Consider the following 20,975-nt stretch of genomic DNA (forward strand, 5'->3'; position numbering starts at 1 on the left):
TTTTCATCACAAAATAGTTCTGTTTATAGTCTGCACTTCAGTCAGAATATTAGGACAAAAGTAGCTGAATTGTTTGAGTAAATACTGATAATTGATCCAAATCTTGTCTGTAAGCTCTGTTTGCAGAAGTATTTGAGAATGTAAGAAAAAAGTGCAGAAAAACTTGGGCGAGAAAGTCTGGGGGTGAAAAGGTTATTTATAAAGCCAGCTGAAACATAGCTAAATGTTAACGTGGAGGGGTGTCATCTACGTATGTGTGGAAATTGAGTTCCAAGCAATGATAACAACACACGCTAAAAATGCAAAGACTTATGGGTAGACGCATGTTTGTAAACAACGACATGCTATGGTCATTTGCCACATGTGCAGATAACGACTTCCCCACTTTAATTTATGCTCGAATTGTGCTGTAGATGTTTTTACAGTGTTATTATCTTGGATTTATTACCAGGGTTCTATCGCCAAGAAACCATACAATCCTATCATTGGAGAAACTTTCCACTGTTCGTGGGATGTAGTTCAGGGCTATAACTGTCTACCAGAGAGCAATAATAAACACACTAGCCATTCAGTGAATGGGACTATCAATGGCAGTGCCAAAAACAACCAGTCAGAGAACAGTCTACCTGTTGACAGAGTGACATACGTAGCAGAACAAGTATCCCATCATCCACCAGGTAAGGGCGTTGAACTTTTCCCGACCAAATCAGGAGTCTTTGATTTATATCGATATTGAAATGATGAAACCTAATTGCTTGTACATATTATTATTTTCTTGTTTAGTTTCAGCTTTTTATGCAGAGTGTGCTAGTAAAAATATATGTATGAACACCTGGGTGTGGACCAAGTCTAAGTTTCTGGGCATGTCAGTTGGTGTGGTCAATGTAGGAGAAGGTGATTATTTAAATATCTAATCTTTTGGTATATTATAAAATAGAAATGTGCAAATAGATTTTTTATGTGATTTATTTTCTATTTACACATGGACTACATATAAGCTGAATTATTTTAATGCGTCTTACTTTTGGTTGCAAGATCTGTTGTTTCCCTTTTTATGCTTCCCACAAGTTAAACCCTTTGAATGACAAAGTCGGCTTTTGACATAACTCACAAAATAAAACTGATAATTTTTTTTTTTTTCAAAATTTTGATCAAGACTTTTAGGTAATAGAAAACGATGTACATTTGTTTCAAAATAGGAAAAATGTTGCTCCACAATATTGGTAGGGAAAAAATGCGCTCGAAAAGGTTAAAATACACATGAGGTGATCTGATATTCCTTTTGCTCTTATCACATGATAATAAAATGGTATTAAATTATGAACCTGATACAATAAATTCATCATAGTTTGTAGATCACTGATGTTTGCCATTTTCATAATACATGTGATGTTTTTGCCATGCTTTTTCTTTTCCACTTAGAACTGAACGAACTGACTTCTCTAAGGTTATACGTTTATCTTCAAATCAATGTAGTGTTGACTTCCATTTAACTTTACACTTACCAAGTGATGACAAACCTACCATGTGACAACCCTCACTATTTTTTATAATTTATATTAATATTTAATTGAAATTTAAGTCAAGTTTGCGTTTTGGTTTAGTCAAGGGGGAAGATATGGTACACTTTATATTACTCATAACTGGTAATAATAATATTACTGGATGTATGATAATATTTTTATTTAATTACACTAAAACATTAATTTAATTACATTAAAACGCAATTCTATATTGCCAATGTTATTGATTTTAATTAAACTCCAAGTAAATCGCAACCCTATATCAAGTTGCATTTTAATCGAAACATAATGTAACTGTATTAAAAGTTAATTCAATGCATGTCATCACATCGATGGAAAGACGTGTGTGTGTGTGTGTGTGTGCGCATGCATGCATGCACGCGTGCTCATGCTCGTTTGTTTATATTCTTTTCGTGAAGACAAACAACGACCATTTCGTCAGGATTCATTATCATTCTGGAATTGTACAGTATGGGTACTATATGAGTAGCAACCACTGTCAATGTCTGTACATGTTGTTTTTCTCACTTGTAGGTATAATATACGACTTGGAACATGATGAAGAATACTCATACACATTACCAAGTGCTTATGGAAGGAATATATTAACAGTACCATGGATGGAACTTGGTGGTAAAGTCAATATTGCGTGTGCCAAAACTGGTTATACTGCATCCGTTACATTTCATACTAAGGTAACCTCATGTTTTGTTCTTATAGCAAAGAGTGTTCACTTGACAACCTCTCCCAATGTCCTTGAGAGAAAGTTTAAAATTTACCCAGGGTAGAACATCTGTACCAGTGGACCATTTTTTTTTTAGTCACGGTTGTTTAGTAGGGTGGTCCAAGCCACTGACCAAGTTCAGACAAGATTTTTCACAACTTTCATGTCAGAAGAGACGCCATTGATACCCATCACCAAAAACAGCAGTATGACACAAACATTTAGTTTATTAAATTGTCCTGATCTGTATCAAACATGGGAAAGAAATGTCAACAGTGGTTGACAAATTGACAGTCACTGGTTATGTAATCTTATACAGTAATTTTTAATAAATATCCCAAACTCCACAATTTGCTATTGTATTGTATGCTGGACAGATGAGGCAATCCGATTGGCTGAACATTTCTCTATTTCAAATGCGGTGGCGCAACTGACATACATCACTTTCTTATAAGGTAATATGTGGCGGCAGTAAAGCTGATACATTATATCTTGAAAATTCAAGATCTCTGCCCCTCCCATTTAATGGTACAATAAAAATATAATAATTTTCTAAAGCGGACATTACTTGTAATATCAGCAAATTGCATATAACTGACTATGTTGGTTGCTATATGTGTAGGAATTTCTGCCCTTATAGTAAGCTCTCCTTTAAATAATCAAATATCAGAGAAAGAATTTATGTTAAATTATGTGAATATTGTGATGTAATCATTCAAAAATTACACCCCTCCTTTTTTTTTTGTCTGTAGCCGTTCTATGGTGGTAAGGTGCATAGGATAAGTGGAGAAGTGAAACATACTCAAACAAACAGAGTCATATGTAAATTTTCTGGGGAGTGGAATGGAATCATTGAATTTATTTACACCAATGTAAGTAGTTTCCACTTGTTACAAAAGCATGTTTTATAAGTTTGACCGCTGTGTTGCTTCTTTGCATGCCCAGCTGATCCTTGATATGCCTGGCCTAATCCCTTTCACACTTCCATGACACATATTTAGACACTGATACGAGTTCATCCTTTTCACAATCCATTTTATAATGGCGGAATCTCGGCCATTTTTGTGTTGAATTAAAAAAAACATAATCTTGATCAATCTGGATGGATTTTATTCGAACTTGGTACATACATAGGTCATTATGTGACCTTGATACACATCATTAGGTTTTCCAAATTGTATTCAAAATGGCCATCTAGCATCCATTTTATTTTAATTAATGGTATTCCAGAGCCATATCTATGACATTCTATAGTTGATTATGTTCAAACTTGATATATACATCATACACATTTATTTGTTTGATGATCAGTTTCAAGACTGCCAAATAGTCATTTTAATTTAATTTTAAAAATGAATCAAAATCGAGCATTTCTGCCACTCTAAATACAGATTTCAGTCATACATGGACAGCTATTGTTTAAACTTGGTATATACATGTACATTGTACATAATCATATCATAATGTTTTATATCTATTGAAACTAAAAATAGTTTTAACTTTGCATTAACAAATGCAGCTATATACCGGTAGCTATGGTATGACATGCCTTGAGTCATTACAATTAAATTTCCACACATATTCACATGCTTTTGTTCCAAGTTCTAATTCAAAATAGCCGACTAATTTCATTTTGTTTTTGAACAACAGATCAACTGTAATGTCATGACATGACTTGTGTATTGATTGTCACATGATTTATAGCGCCTTCCAGTGGCAGCATGTGTAGAGGTTTATCACAGTCTTTGTTTGTTTTACTCCAATCATCACAGGGAGAGAGAAAACTAATAGATACGGCCACCCTTGCAGTTATAAGAAAGAAAGTACGGCCAATATCGATACAAGTGCCATATGAATCTCGGCGTCTCTGGAATAATGTAACATCAGCTTTAAAGAACGGCGATTTAGACACTGCCACGGAGCATAAACGCTATGTAAGTAGATTTAGACACTGCCACGGAGCATAAACGCTATGTAAGTAGATTTAGACACTGCCACGGAGCATAAACACTATGTAAGTAGATTTAGACACTGCCACGGAGCATAAACGTTATGTAAGTAGATTTAGACACTGCCACGGAGCATAAACGCTATGTAAGTAGATTTAGACACTGCCACGGAGCATAAACGCTATGTAAGTAGATTTAGACACTGCCACGGAGCATAAACGCTATGTAAGTAGATTTAGACACTGCCACGGAGCATAAACGCTATGTAAGTAGATTTAGACACTGCCATGGAGCATAAACGCTATGTAAGTAGATTTAGACACTGCCACGGAGCATAAACGCTATGTAAAGTAGATTTAGACACTGCCACGGAGCATAAACGCTATGTAAGTAGATTTAGACACTGCCACGGAGCATAAACGCTATGTAAGTAGATTTAGACACTGCCACGGAGCATAAACGCTATGTAAGTAGATTTAGACACTGCCACGGAGCATAAACGCTATGTAAGTAGATTTAGACACTGCCACAGAGCATAAACGCTATGTAAGTAGATTTAGACACTGCCATGGAGCATAAACGCTATGTAAGTAGATTTAGACACTGCCACGGAGCATAAACGCTATGTAAAGTAGATTTAGACACTGCCACGGAGCATAAACGCTATGTAAGTAGATTTAGACACTGCCACGGAGCGTAAACGCTATGTAAGTAGATTTAGACACTGCCACGGAGCATAAACGCTATGTAAGTAGATTTAGACACTGCCACGGAGCATAAATGCTATGTAAGTAGATTTAGACACTGCCACAGAGCATAAACGCTATGTAAGTAGATTTAGACACTGCCATGGAGCATAAATGCTATGTAAAGTAGATTTAGACACTGCCACGGAGCATAAACACTATGTAAGTAGATTTAGACACTGCCACGGAGCATAAACGCTATGTAAGTAGATTTACTTGGATTAAAATCTGGGGTATCGTAAATAGCCATGTTCAGTTTAAATTTGTATTCAAGTTTAAATCCTATGAAGATTGGTCAAATGTGATAGTTGAACTTATACATGTACTGCCTATTTGTCTGTTGTAACAACATATCACTTACATCTCGGTTTGTACATCACAGTAAACCAGCTCGATAGCACACCTTTGTCGGTCCTATGATTCATCTCCAGTTGTTGATTACTACATTTATATTCTATTGCCAGCTTGAAGAGAAACAAAGACAAGAAGGAAAACACCGAGTTGAGACAAAGACTCCTTGGAAAACAAAACTATTCCACAAAAAAGACGAAGGATGGCAATATAAGCATGTACTGAAAAAAACTCCTCAGCCAAGCTCTTGAAAGAACCAGGAATTCCCCCTTAAATGTTTGCCCTCGTGTGTTTAAATTTTCTGCTACTTTTGTTTTTATTTCTCAGGCTGTTTCAGGTGTATGTATAGCCAAATTAAAAATTATTGTGCAACAACAAAAATTCACCTTAAAGCGTGGGAGTCGTCACCTGCGCATGCGTCAGATGACCATAGCGTTTCATTGTTTACAAACGTCTACCCATGAGCCTTTGCGTTTTTAGCATGTGTTGTTATCATTACTTGGAACTCAATTCCTGCGCATGCGCAGGTGACGACTCGCTTTAATAATAACTGTAATTTATGTGGATTGTAGCAGGCTACAATTATAAGAAAAAACAGAGTTTTTTTATCCCAACCCTAATACTTTGAAGTGTAAGTAGGGATTTGGAAAAGACATAGATCAACTCCTGCATGACTGTATTGTAAAAATACTTTTTCTACTGTTTGCCAATCAGTCCTTTAGTTTGTGATAGAAAATGCCCTCTTTGATTTGGGTTCATTTAAACTCTTCTTCAACTTTAATGCTGAGTATCCATCAGTTTATCAATTTTTGTTGATATTAGCTTTTCATATTTACTCTGCTAAATTATCTATTATACATGTACCATATTTGAGACTGGCGCATCTCTAATAGGAGTGCATCTCTAGTAGGAGTGCATCTCTAATAGGAGTGCATCTCTAGTAGGAGTACATCTATAGTAGGAGTACATCTATAGTAGGAGTACATCTATAGTAGGAGGGGCGCATCACTAATAGGTGTGACGCATCAGTAATAGGAGTGGTGCATCACTAGTAATAGGAACCAAAATTGCATTTAGAGGATGCTGGATCATTAAAATATTGTTTACTGTAAAATACTTTATTTTCACTGGAGGGATGATACAGTGAATGTAAAATCCAGTGAATATACCTTTCCTATATTTTACATTCAACTCATTAGAAATCAGGGGTAAATACATAACTCTCAAAAAGTCTTTTCAGCAAAAATTAATTCCAGCTAAAATAAAGTATTTAACAGTATTTTGCCAAAATACATCCAGTCATTTACATAAATGCATGGGCTGCTAATGGAACAAATACAGCATTTGTAATTTTAGTGTACTAGGACGGTTAAGATAAGCATACATGTATGTATATGTCTGCTACTGTACTTCTCCATGTGGACTGCTGTGGTATCTAAGATTATTCGCTGTTACTATCTTAATGACTTCTCTGGCTAGTGACAAATATAAAATATCAGTTTCTATTTTCATCCACTCTTTAATTGTTGCTAAAAATGAATCAGAATTTTAAAGTAAATTACAGAGTAATGTTCAGTTTTAATGAAAACATATTTTTCATTGCAACAAAATATAAGAAATTATTAACAAGGAATTTTACAATGTTTGTCAGAAAACGTTTTGCATTATTTCCAAACTTTTCAAAGTTTGCATCCCACTTTTCTTGTTGTTAGCGATTACTTCTGTAAATTATTATATTGTTGTTTTGATAAATCTTCATGATTAGATGACTTAAGGGCATTTATAACGATGATTTTTCGTTAAAATCACAATCTGACTAAAGTATGATTTCTGTCGTTGAGACACTTACGTGATATGCATCGTGATAGGACTTAGAAATTGCAAGATTTGAACAAGACTTAATCAGATTTATCTGTGGCTGTCACAAAAACAAACAATAACAACATTACAACATAAATAAAGACAGGAATGTATATTCATAAGCCAAAACAATAGATCTTTATTTGAGGCAAAAATCACTGCTAGAATTTGTCTTCTGAAATTAAATCAGTTCACAGTACTCTTGATTTTTGGCAATAACATCTACCGTATTTGTTCTGTTTGCAGCGCATGCACTCGTTTAATTTACAGAGGTGTGTCTATGGTCAAAATAAGTCATAATTTAATTATCAGTTTATTTGCAATTTTATTGGAGATGAGCTTCTAGGAGCAAATACGGTAGCGGGGATTACGATTAGTAGTGTCGATTCCTGATGACTATGTAAAATAATATTCATCACCGTTAATACATTGACATGTAATCAACTCAATGGTTCAAACGATGATATTTTTTTGGGTAGATACTCGCTAAGTTTAGTTAATTATGTAAATAGTACACGTATGTGAAATATTGTAATGAGAAAGAACACGTTATTTTACATAAATAAGATATATATATATATATTAATGTTGGTATTTAGTAGCTTAGACTAACTGTTGTTTGTATAAATATCACTACCGTGTAGTACTAGTTACGCTGTTACAGAGTTCATAATCCTAATCCTAATCCAGTGACCAGAATGCTTTGCATATTCTATATTTCGAGACATTGTAGATCAAGTTTCCTCACTGCAGTAGTATGCCTGCATGCAGGATGCTAACTTCGACAATGACAACGACGACGACGACGACAGGAGTTATTGACTTTCTTGAATCAAAGCAACATGACTGGCACTTAAAAAGTTTATGCATTCTGGCAGCTCCAGATTACCAAACAACAGATACACGCAGTGGGTATTATAATTGGTGCTAATAATAATAATAATCCAGCTTTTGTTTTTCATACACCTGCACTGTACCTTACAGAGTGTATGAATACAGTATTACTGTTTATGGAAATATGTCTTGTATTTTTGATTAATTGAAAACCCCCCAAGCTGTATAGATGGAGCTTATATTCCATGGAAGGTTAAACTTTGGGGTATGTGAAATAGACGCGAATTACAGCTAATCAGAATAGTTGATTTGAATTGTGTCTGTTCACGAATATTTCTAATGCTTTTGACAGATAGCTCTGTTTAATAATAGTTGATCAGTTCTCAACTGAGCATGGGCTATATGCTATTTTTGTCATATTTCAATGCGAGGGTTCATTGTACTTTTATGGTACAAAAAAGGTTATTTACCCACCATTTTGACTAGTACTAGTATTTTAGGAAGATTTTAATTATTATGTCAAACTGATCAATACTATATGGTCTGTACCGGTAAGTTAAACAGGGTGCCTCGACATAATGTATCCAATAGTGTTAGAACAGAATGACAATTTTGTGTTAAGATTGGTGCAATATCGTATATACAAGAGAAATAATTATTCCATTTGAAATTTTAGATTCCATGTTGTATATTTTGTCATGGTTTGTTTGATGGGCGTTCATGAACACCCAGTCAGGGTAGTATCAAATTTTAGAAATTATCATAACAGCTGAATTATTTTTGTACAATTTTGAAGTCTAGTTTTTCTAGATGGCATTGTGATTCTAGATATGCCACTATAGAAGTGATAGCAGTTGTATGGACCATAACAAAAAGGTAAAATAATTCTTGGGTAATTATTGCTGTACCTGTGAAATAAATTAATGTATTTGAAACTTGATATTGATTGGCAGATACCAGAGTGTTAATAAGTTTTTTACAGCAAGTATCAGAAATATAGGAACAGCAAATTAGCAAACAAGCTCAATTCACTGACAAATTTGATCATTGCAAACAATTTGGCATATTTTTTAGTCCTGTAGAACCTTGTAAACTTTTGAGACTTTTTTTTTTCATTTTCACGAGAAAATCAATTATTTCTAGAATTCCGACACTGTACATGTATCTCTGTCATCTATGGACTGATTTAGTTCAAAAGTTAGAAAAGACGGGTATCAGGGACCTTTATGTACATAGTTTTGTTACTCAGATCAGATTCAAAATGGCCGGCTGGTGGCCAGCAGCTGATGCTCTTCCATCATCGTATATCTGATTTGCCTGGACTGATTGCACTCAAAATTCACACCTCCCGGACACATATTGTATCTCATGCATATTTGTATCAAGTTGTGATTCAAAATGGATGTCTCATTTCATTTTACTATTGTACAACAGGGACTGTGTCCATGTAAAACAGACCACCATTGAGGCATCAAATGTCATACCACGTCATATAATATATGGGTCCCATGCAACATAACATATAGTAACATGTGAAAAATACATTGTTTGTACACAAAACTCTATTGCATACTGAACGATGTAATACTGAAAACGTAGATAAAGATTTCCTTTCTCAGTCAGATAGTTTTAATAATTTGAAAAGATGCATCAACAGTATTATTTTGATTGGTATCAGCATTTTTGAATATAAAATGTAATCTTAGTTTTAACCTTGTACTTGTTACACCAATGAACAGTAATAAATATTGAATTTACACCAACAATCATTGTCCATGTCTGCTGCCCTCTATTGATGGATTTGTAAATTGGCCAGTGTGCTGTAAAATGAGTATAGTTTTGATGTTCAGTGGTGTAATGGCCTACTCTTGTGTGAACTTGGTTGTATCTTCCACCCCAACTATGATACTGTTAAGGTAGAAGCCCAGTCATAATTTTCGACAAAATTGGTTATAAATCGCATGACAATGTTCATTAGTTTTGTGTGTTTAAGCTTTTTGAGAAATGTGTCCTAATATTTCTTGAAAATCGCTATTTTTAGAACAATTCCATGGAATGCAATGTTAAAGAAAAATTATAATAGTGTCAAAATTTCTCGAAAAAAAGGCTGGTGACCCCCAACTTTTTTTAGATCAATATCCTTATATTGCCTTGGAGTACAGTTTATTGCAAAATGAATAAATTCTGGGTATTTTAATTTATAAGTAGGCTTCTACCTTAATTAAGGAAGACCAAAGAATCTACTTCAATAGATCTCTACAGAGGGCGCTATACAGCTCTGTAATAATGAATCAAAAATTAAAGTTGCTTGGAAGCTATTGGCAGATCAACTGCTAAGTATTTGACTTGTAGCAATTATATAAAAATAACAACCTCTGTGAATGATGTCTACTAAAGTGAATGATAGATTGTGATTTTAAAGTATCAGACAAATTTTGCTCATATGTTTGCAGTCATTTCATATTTATTTTAATCAAATCATGCGTTTGTATCATCAACTTGCTGTATTTGTAAGACTGTGCTATTAAAACTCTCTCCTTGTAAGTCCTCGACCACCAAGTCTTTATTTTCATCGCAGTCAAATCCCAGGTTGGGCACTCCTTGGCATTCTGGGACTGGGTGTTGTGAAGGTTGTTCAGTAGATGACTCTGTATTCTGATTATTGATGTCTCTATCATTCCCGGATGAGGTTTTACAGTGTGTCACATTCTTCAGTGATGACTGGCGCATTGATAGACTAGCGAAGCTCTGTAAGGGAATGTCAGAAGAATCTTCTGACAGGATCATCTCTGTAATCAAAGAAATTAATTAATATAATACCTGTGGCATGGTTGCCTAGCAACTAGAAACTCTGGCACATGTTAACTGAGGATAACCTGCATGTGTGTGTACCACACATCAAATTTTGTCTCAAATTGTTTTCCAAAGTTGATTTGGGTGTGTATTTTTATTTTAATATAGCCATCAATTTTTATTTTATATAAAAAATAAATTTTTCTTTTGTGTTTTCTGTAACAAACACTTTCTTAAATATTAATATTGTCAGTGCCTTTCTCAGACTAAACTGTTCCAATGTTCCAATTGTGCTTATTCAACAACATCGTGAAATTCATTGAAACTGATTCAAATAAATTTGTAACAACTATGTAACAATAAAAAATGGTTGGTATATGCTAATGAATTATCACTAACTCAGTTTTTTTTGCCAACTGAGAATAAAATAAATAACAGGTAAATGTATACGTAGGTCAGGGGAACATTGGATGCTATTAGAGGAGATAATTGTACACTGTGAAGGGGAGAAAAACAAAGTTGCTTGTTCAACAGGATCTCTGTGACCATATGTGTTACATATTAGGTTTGTTGTATAGGTTTACATTCACTTAAGATGATTTGTACAGTACATGTATAATATATGAAGTCCCTCAATCGACAACCCTGTTAGGAAAGGATTTGATTTCTATTGTCTGCATGTGCATTTGTATGTTTATCTTATTAATTCTAATATAACACTATTTCTAAGGTATTTCTAGATCTGAGTCTGAATAAAATTAGCATATCATATCATATATCATATCATATCATATTATTTCACCCACATTGCTTTGATAGGCCACGGTCCTTCAAGACGGTGTTGAGGGACTGTGGATAGGCATACAAAGTACAGACCCTATTCTGCCTAAATCGTTCACTTAATGTGAATCGATTCTGGGTTGTAGAAATATAACAAGGATTATGTTGACTTCGATGATGAGGACATTAACTACTTTTTAGGGTGGGTCTACTGGATGGGTGCATTTATAATGACATACATTACACAAATTTCAGTTGCAATGCTGCAATTGTTGAGAAACTGTGGTATATATTCTCTTTTGTGAACAGAATGACATGATAACACTACCTTCATCATCATCCATAAATGGCTCAACTTTGACCCCTTTGCCTTCAATTCGCCTGTCGTACATATCAGCTAATGCATGAAAAAAGCGGTCCACCTTTCGTTCAACTGCATTCTGAGACTGAAACAAACAAGTAGATATTAAACCGTGAACGAAAGAAAGTAGGAAGAATATTTTTTTCTATATTGTACAAATTGTTGTTACTCACAGATGAATATTATCAATATGTCATAAAATACCAAATAGAGGATGCTAGGTGTTTTAGTTTTTCTATTCATTCTTACGAGATTTTATGATGATATGAATGCAAAGAATCAAGACTGGCAACATTTATAAAAATTCAGTAAAATTCATGTGGAAAAATTGTGAAAAATTAAAATATGTGGATTTAATTTGTGAATGTGACAAAAGTTGCCTTTGGTGCTGAAAGGGTTATAAAGATACAAATGTGGATTGAAAGATATTTCCCAACTATACATATTGTGTCAACATTAGATCAACTTCACACTGTTATGGTAATGTCAGTTGTTATGGTAATGTATTGAAATTCAGTGGCGGATCCAGAGGGGGGGGGGTGTCCAGGGGGCCATGCTCCCCCCAAACGCATAGCTTCTCTGCGATTTTTGCTCCGTAATGTTAAGCAAAGCCCCCCCCCCCCCCAATACATTTTGCTGGATCCGCCACTGTTGAGATTTCATATAATTGTGACAAATAGTAATAATCGCTTATAACTTACAGTATATGACAGGGAAGACGTTGATCGAAGAGACGCTGCTGACTGTGACCTGAATGGAATTGTGGATCCTGTTACAATAGAACCATGCATTGGAGCATTCCCTCTGGCTGCCACCTACAATATATATATATATATATATATATATATATATATATACAAAGATAAAACCTCCAAAAAACACTGCCAATTTTTTTTTTTATTTTTAAAAACTCAACCATTTGTTCAAAAAAAAAAATTAACTTGCTACAGTATTTTTTTTTCTCAGACTGAAAAGATTTTACTTTCTGTCTGTGATTTTGAACAACATTTTTTTGTTAATAAATATACTCACTTAGAAATGACCAAATCTCACTGAAATATTGTTTTAGACACAATTGCATGGACAAAAGTGACCCCACCCTACACCCTATATCACATAAGATGCGATGTGAAATTTAACGATCAAGTAGTTGTCATTGTTAAAATCACTCGTATGATGAGGATCATAGAAAATTATGAACACACTACTATGGTGAATAAAAGACAATCATCAGTGAGAGGCTGTCAGACAGCGGCTAAATAGCCTTTCAAGACATATATTTGACATGATTCCACCCAAGGCCTTAGTAAGTTGTCATTCTGTACTGTAACCGTAAGTTTGCTTGACAAAACTGGATTTCAATAGACGGAGCACTCTACAGCCCTTACCCAGCAGTCATCTTCTTTACAAGTGATTTAATGTACAATGTCAGTATATATTGTGCATATGCTATTGCTTCACGTGTTCACATTTTGGAGATGACTGTACAAATTGGAGATAGTCTCAGCTATTTTCCCTTTAATGTATGATTTATCGTATAATTTATATAACCAACCTTAGATACAATTAGTGTAAATGTGCAATTTTGTCATATTTACTGATTTACCAATATTGTATTTTACAGATCACAAGTACATGTACACACAACATAAATTGAAACCCTTGCAATTTTTCAAGTATCATGCAAACTAATATATTAAATTGTACAAATGAATACAAAGAAGTGGTCAGGTCATTCAAATATATGTATGAGATGTATGTGCAATGTTCCCAGAAAAAACACACACCCACAAATGAATAAAAATTGTCTTGCATTCAGGAATAACAGCAGGATCAGTATAAGGGCACCAAGGCAGACTCATTGGACATCAATTAGACAATTTATATTCAATGCATTCAAGTAAGCCCTGATATCTGTTTATTGTGACAACTGTGAAATATATATTCTCTGGGATTTTCTAATAATTGCAGTAACTACTATAGATGCTTACTTGTGTCAATATCCTCCCTGCTTGTGTCTTCTCTTCTTTAAAAGGAAACGCTGGTAATAAATTATCATAATTACCAGGATCTGATAAATAACTTGTGAGATAAAAATAAGTGATTGAGATTAAACAACAGAATTTAGCAAGTGGTGTGCTTTCTGTAACTTAAGGCAGGAAACAACAACTTGAATTGCTGTTGCAATTAATTCTACTAGTTAAAATATTTCCTGAAATGAGTTTGATAACCCCCCTGCCTTCACATGACCAATCCCACCCCACAAAATTAGTATATTTACTTTTAAGTATAACTTTTTACCCCATTTGTCTCTTTTTGTTTTCTGCGCTTTATGTTTTCCTTCATACTAAATTTTGTATCAAATAAAATATTCATCTATTTTTTGTATTCAACTAGAAATAAATGAATATATTATCAGCTCATCATGAAATTAGTTTGAATGCAATTTGTACCAATCACAGATCTCCAATTGCTTACCAGACAAGTAATTTTAAAGCATCTATTCTGTCTGTGTTATACTTCACTGACTTTATGATGGCTTGAGCTTCAATACAGTTGCAAGCATACATTCTCTGCAGACAAAAAAACATGTGTAACATAAGACTATGCATGTATACTTTAAATTGGAAGGCAACATACAAGAAAAATTCAAAAATGTCATTTATATGTTTGCTTGGCAGACAGATGCAATTTGGAACTTTATACCTGCTCCGTCAATTTTTTATTGATGTGACAGTTAATTGTTAGCTTACATACAGAGAAAGCTCATGCAGTGGTGCTGGATTTCAAAGCTATTCTTCGGCTACAGATGTCACTTATGAATATAACAGCAAAAATGAAATATAAAAATAGAAAACTATCCATGATCAGTATATAGAGGTAATGTTTCAAGGATCAGAGCTTGTGTGAGAGACTGACCAGTGAGATCAGGGCTGTACACCATCACATCCTATATATCACATCAAATATATATATATATATATAAACAGATTTTCCACTAGTTTAGATATGACAACATTTCTCTTGCAGGAGCATAAATCATATGTGAATGGCATTGTGAGGCAAACTTGTCCCCAATTTATGATGAAGATTTGTTTGGTTCATGTTTGACTACCCTCAAGCAATATCCAACAGTGAGTTTGAAAGCATGCAGTCATTAATGGTTTACTCAAGTTCATGTTAGCCAAAGGCTTGCAGATAACTTTTTAGACTATAGTAGTTATTTTTTTGAATCCTGGAAATTTTTTTTGCTCTGCTGTTGATCTCAATTTCAGGGTGACAGTAATGCAAGAATAGCTTCTCGGTCCATGTGGCCCTGGTCTTGTTGCCCTGAACATTAGAGCAATAGCAGATCCACAGTATTGCTGCTCAAGGACCAGAGAGGAGTATGTGGGACAATTGCAGTTCTGGTTACAATTTCACAAGGGAATATAATTGTGCTATCTACAAATGTATATCAGTACTTTTACTAAGATTAGGGAGCACAGACTTATATATATCCAATGCAGATAACACATGAAAAAAGTTTACGATGGGAATCAGCTACAGAGTAAGTTATCGGTATATGACCTAATATGAACTTTACAGTCACTCAGTAAGCCATTTAAGTATTGAGTGGTCATGCAGCAAAACAGAATATCAATTACACCACTGCAGAATACTTTACAATGTATTACCGTATTGCTGTCTACCAAGTGAGTAGAAATAGAAGTTTACCATTAGAAAGATAAAGTTTTGCCACAAAAATTAAATAAGTGGCAGAAAAAAAAAACTATTATATAAAAGAACAATACACCATTTTATATAGAAAGAGGAAACAAAACATTTTTACGTCATTCTGGAAAAAAAATCAAGCTAAAAATGAGATAAAAAATAATTAACACTTCGTTTCTACTTGCTCTGTTCTCAAAGTTTTTAATGGTTAATCTCTTATAATTGTCTCACAGAAAAAAAAATGAAAAAAACATTTGCCAAAATCATATTCTAGCTGTGATGTAAGAAATGTTAACCGTCACAATTTATGTTATAACTTAAAATGCACAATCTGAGTTTTGAAATTAAATAAAATTTATGACAATTAAATTGACTCATGTTGTATGTTTGCTTACGAAAAATTTGCTCACCTTTATTGAACATTCTTATGTTGATATGGTTGGTCTTGGCAACAGACAAAATATATTTTGTGAGACATGTTCAAATTTGGAATCCTTCCATAGAATGTTTGACCATGCAGAAAAAAAAAATATGTTTACCTAAATATAAATTATCCATGCCGGGAAGTCTCACACAAAATGAATGTTTACACTTCCCACTTTTTAAAAATTTGCTAAAAAACAATTGCACGTTTACAACCAAGCTAGTAAAATTATGTGTCATATATGGTCATAGAATGGAAGTAAAATTATGTACTGTAGAATACTTTATTTTCGCTTGGAATTTATTTTCGCTATTTTCGCTGAAGGGTTGATTCCGTGAAAATAAAATCCGGTAAATATACATTTTTTCCTATATTTTACATTAATCTCATCAAAAATCAGTGAAAATAAATTCCAAGCAAAACGCCCAAAAAGCCTTTTCAGCGAAAATAAATTCCAGCGAAAATAAAGTATTCCACAGTATACCTCCATGGTGATTGTTAATTTTTGTTTGTTGATAAAGTATTGTAGTTTTGACGGTGAGCACTGTTTATGTTTTATAACTGCATATAGTGTGTATCCTGTACACAAAAATCAACATAAAAACAATAACAGAAAAGTTAATAATAGTGTCCCTTTAATTGTTTGAAAAATGGCAGAATGATTTAGTTTAGAAATTTTAAAAGCATGTGTAAATGAGAAACTAAAAGAAAAATGTTTGTGGCTTACCAAGGTAATCAAAGCATGGGCTTTCTATGCGCTATTTACATAGAAACTCGTGACTAAAGTCAAATACAGTAACTTGAGTAAGAGAAAGTGTTGACTTTGTTACCATGGTTTCCAAACAAATGTCAACAATGGGGTTGAACTGAAATAACATGATCATAATATCAACTTTGTGTAATATTTCAATTGAAAATATATATTTATCTTTTCGCCACCAGACATTCCCGCCAAGATTTTTCTGCACTTTTTTCTCATATTCTTCAGTATTTATTGAAATGAACCCTAATTTTAGAGCCAAAAGACAACATTTGTGTAAATTTTCTGTTTTTACTCAAATGATTTGGCTATTATGGTCCCAATCTTCTGAAAGAAAGTGCAGACTATACATACCAACATTTCCCAGTAATCTGGCTAAGACAGTTTTGCTCAAATTGACTTAGATTATTCATTAGTTTACCGACTTAGATAAAAAACAAAAGCGCACTAATTCTGAGTCTAATCAGCAATAATTCAGTGGAAAACAAAAAAAATGGGGTCATCGCACTTTTTAAACAATATAACAAATTATCCACGGTAATTACATATCACCATTTTTCAACAAAACAAAACAACCGAGAAAATGTTAAAGAATTCAAAATTTGGAAAAATAGCACCTTAATTTAATCTTACCCGTAACAATAGTGTAAGAGTTTTCAGCCTGACTGTACTATCATCTATCAGTTTCAGTAAGCTGCATACCTGTGTATTGAAACAAGGATTAAATCGATACCTAACAAATTTGAATTCATTGCACCATGAGTCAATGAACTTATAAAAAATAAATATTTGCAAAATAATGCTGTGATAAAATTATATTTTTGGCAACATGCCGGTTTCACTGTCATGTTTTTTTTTTCTTTCCTGGTACCCATAGTCATATAATCTGCTGTCTTGTACTTAGCCATGTTGTGCAGTTATCACGCAAATTGTCCAAATATTTATTCATTGTCTTGTCAAGTAAATGTTTGAAACATTGCAAAATCCCAGAATTTTCTTGCTCATTTACTTGTATATACGAGTCGGTGATTGTGAACCAACTTGGAACGTACATGTATTCAGAAAGAATATATCACACACAAACAAGAAATCAACAAGTGATTTATTCAAATTTTCCATCTATTATTATTTACTGTGATTATATGACAATGCATTACTACTATTGGCACTACAAACCAATTTCCTTCATTTTAATAAATATTTATAAATATAATAATTGAAACTGAAACAAGAGTTTTCTATTGGCCAATAATGATGTCATTATACTCTTTGATTGGTCGATTGGATTTAGCTGCATTTGAAATTTATAAATATTTATAAGTAACAAGAAAAGAAAGCGTTTGATGCGTCGATAGTATTATGATATATTAAAACTAACTATATTTATTTACAATTTGCTGAAAATTTGTACAATATTAAAATTATGGAGAATAAATAAATGAATTAATTTCAGTCAATGTCAGTCAATTGTAATACTATGATAACATCTTACTTCAATTACTTTTCTTGGCATAATGTTCGGTGATCTTATTGACATGTATCAAATGTAAAAAAACCATACTTCCACATTAGTACAGGATTAATATGACAAAAATTATTTTTAATTATATCGGTACTCTGTCAATTTGGTGTAAGGGGGTGGACTATTAGAAACTTTTTGTGGGGTAATGGCAGAAAAACTGTGCAAAATATTTTTTTATTTTTGTGCTACAGAGTATTTTTTTTTTTCATAATAAATTTGTTCTATGTTTTTTTGCTTTTTAAACTTTTTTTTTTTTTTTTAAATTTATATTGATCACGGCAATATTTTTTTTTCGTGTTTTTTGGCCATAATGACAAATTACATACATCAAGGGCTATTAATAAAACAAATACACAGTATTTTGTTTATTGTAGACATCAATATATTCAACAATTATGAATACCAACCTGTAGATAAGTAACTTCATCTTTAGTCGAAGAAATAATACTTTGTTTACAATAGTCCAATTTGGTCTTTATGAAACAAAATGAAAAAGCTGTCATTATTTAAATTTTAAACTTTCAATCGATATTGAATCAGAGTAAAGCATGTTGCCATAGCGATAGACACCGAGTTTTACTTGTTGTTGGAAGTCTACTTTACCTTCTTAACTCTGTTGCATAGCGATGCAAAGGAATCTTCGTTCATGTTCACAGGCCCCCACTAACAGGTCGGTAGATATCCACTGCTGTGCTGTTCAGTTAATCGACCGACAAGTGTTTAGCAGTGAATGACGTCACACTGTAAGACCTAAAAATAAACTGAGCCCATTTAGAAGTACATCACATGACCGCGTTGTGTCGTCACCGGAAGCGCTGTCCCAGCACAAACGGTGTAGAAGACGCCGACCTGCAACGTCAATGCACATGCCTTGGGACAGACCTCTGGAAATTGCGTCTTCAGCTTACTGATGATTACTTTAAATCATGGTTCACCGCCAGAGGGCGCAACGCCAGAGCAGAGCAAAACACCCTCACAAACAAAACAAAATACTCGTACACAACAGTGTCTTGGGTCCAGTAGGAGGTAGTTTATTTTTACAAACTAAGTGTTCATCCTAAATCTAAAAGCAGGTAAATGATAAGTCAAACCAGAACTAAAGACTATATCCCCCTGGAAAAACAAAATTCAAAGCAAGCTAAATTCAAATGAATAGAAAATAACAAAATTGATAAGATTAAAGCAAAAACTACCAAACTGGTAAAATCATGAAAACAATTGTGAAAAGCATAAACTTGATAAGGTACAAGCACAAATATTGCAAGAAAAACATAACATGTTTCAAACATACAAGAGCAAAAAACAAATATAAGTAAAAAACTTGGAATCGCCAGCCCCAACCCTAGGAAAAACAAAAACTACAAAAAGGGGTGGGCAAGGGTGGGAAAACCGGCAGCAGCAGCAGGTGAGGTAAATTGGCAGCAAAGGCAGGCAATGCAGGAACACTGAATTAAGAGTGTTAAAACCCATGCTTAAATAACGGCGCGAAGCGCCACCTCCGTTAATCCATAGGCAGTCGCCGAATGATTGGTCACCCCCCTCAAATATGCAAAAGTGACCTTTAAGTTAACTAGCCCTATACATGGTAGTTTTAAAAAAGGAAATGAGACCTAAGTAAGAAAGAGGTAAATATAAATATGCAAATGAGACCAGTAAAATGATAATATGGCTGCCTTTTCAGTATAAAACTACTTGTGTTACCATATAAAAATTATATTATTAATAACAGTTATGTTGGTTGAATAACTACTACGATGTGATAAAAATGCGCACATATACATTTGAAACATATTTTCACTGCCACTTTTAACAATCGAACATTGTTTGCTAATGTTCAGCAAGTTAGGAGGCCATTTTAAGTCGCCATTTGCGGATATGTACCATTCCCCTCTTTTCCCTCATATCAACACTAGATGAGTTAATAGAATAAATTGGAAAGAAAATATTGGTAAGTACGCTTCGGATATTCCAGGGAAGTGTTGTTGTTCCGCGCTATTATGAGATTTGGGATTGTTGACGTGATCGACGAATTATTCTTACGTTGATGCCACGGTATAATCTGTTCCACACATAAATATGAGATTGATGGGACTTTTCTGAGTAAATATTAATTATTGTCCATTCTGAGATTTACATTTCCAGATTTCAGACTATGTATGATATACATTCCCATAGTTGTATTAGAAGTAGAAAGTTCACATGAAAAATAATGAATTCACTTTACATTACAACTTGAAGTCACTGGGTTTTTTTTTTGCAGGAATGAGGATATTTTTTTAAGAACGTTCTGATCTACAGTAGAAATCATGTCAAATTTATTTGAGCAGTATAATGAGGAGGTGGGGAAAGCTCCTCAAACAAGAGATTTCAAGAGAAAAGATGTCCCAGAACCGGTAGGTAGACACTGTTCTTTTCAGTGTTGAATTATATCACTTTGTAAGCAGTACAGTGAAACAGCAAGGCGTTTCCCCCCTGAAGGTGCTGGCGAAATGATTAATAAACAAGAAATAACAATAACTTACCACCTTTTTAAGACTAACTATTACATTTTTGCAGATATAAAAAAAATTGAATATTTTAATAGAATAAATGTGGATGATTTGAGTTTTCTTTGGATTGAGTTACTAAATTGTA

The 20,975-nt window shown here is 33.6% G+C and overlaps 3 protein-coding genes across 5 annotated transcripts in view; 2 read left to right on the plus strand and 1 right to left on the minus strand.

The window, feature by feature from the left end:
* The window catches only part of LOC102808242 (oxysterol-binding protein-related protein 11-like), a 52,172-nt gene extending 42,419 nt beyond the window's left edge, over positions 1-9,753 (plus strand). Inside the window, exons 13-18 of one of the 2 annotated variants that reach the window (XM_085501443.1) lie at positions 452-677; positions 784-894; positions 2,058-2,218; positions 3,000-3,119; positions 4,020-4,181; positions 5,407-9,753. In XM_085501443.1, the coding sequence (XP_085357569.1) occupies positions 452-677; positions 784-894; positions 2,058-2,218; positions 3,000-3,119; positions 4,020-4,181; positions 5,407-5,544 (918 nt within the window). In that variant the 3' untranslated portion in view covers positions 5,545-9,753. The remainder of the gene's footprint in view (positions 1-451; positions 678-783; positions 895-2,057; positions 2,219-2,999; positions 3,120-4,019; positions 4,182-5,406) is intronic. The other variant, XM_085501444.1, reaches the window with a different exon arrangement.
* Positions 9,754-10,420: 667 nt separating this feature from the next.
* Positions 10,421-19,239, minus strand: LOC102808363 (uncharacterized). Its single transcript, XM_006811826.3, has 8 exons — positions 18,945-19,239; positions 18,749-18,814; positions 17,453-17,521; positions 14,400-14,494; positions 13,913-14,003; positions 12,623-12,736; positions 11,889-12,006; positions 10,421-10,776 (listed from the first exon to the last, which is right to left on the minus strand). The coding sequence occupies exons 1-8, from the start codon at positions 18,987-18,989 to the stop codon at positions 10,466-10,468; spliced, it is 909 nt and encodes a 302-aa protein (XP_006811889.1). The 5' UTR covers positions 18,990-19,239; the 3' UTR covers positions 10,421-10,465.
* Positions 19,240-20,186: 947 nt separating this feature from the next.
* LOC100377158 (vacuolar protein sorting-associated protein 18 homolog) overlaps positions 20,187-20,975 on the plus strand; it is a 35,485-nt gene continuing 34,696 nt past the window's right edge. For both annotated transcript variants that reach the window (XM_085501735.1, XM_085501734.1), the window contains exons 1-2: positions 20,187-20,289; positions 20,602-20,734. In XM_085501735.1, the coding sequence (XP_085357861.1) occupies positions 20,648-20,734 (87 nt within the window). In that variant the 5' untranslated portion in view covers positions 20,187-20,289; positions 20,602-20,647. The remainder of the gene's footprint in view (positions 20,290-20,601; positions 20,735-20,975) is intronic.

Source organism: Saccoglossus kowalevskii, chromosome 7, assembly GCF_978046115.1.
Source record: "Saccoglossus kowalevskii chromosome 7, keSacKowa6.1, whole genome shotgun sequence".
Taxonomy (NCBI): Eukaryota; Metazoa; Hemichordata; class Enteropneusta; family Harrimaniidae; genus Saccoglossus; species Saccoglossus kowalevskii.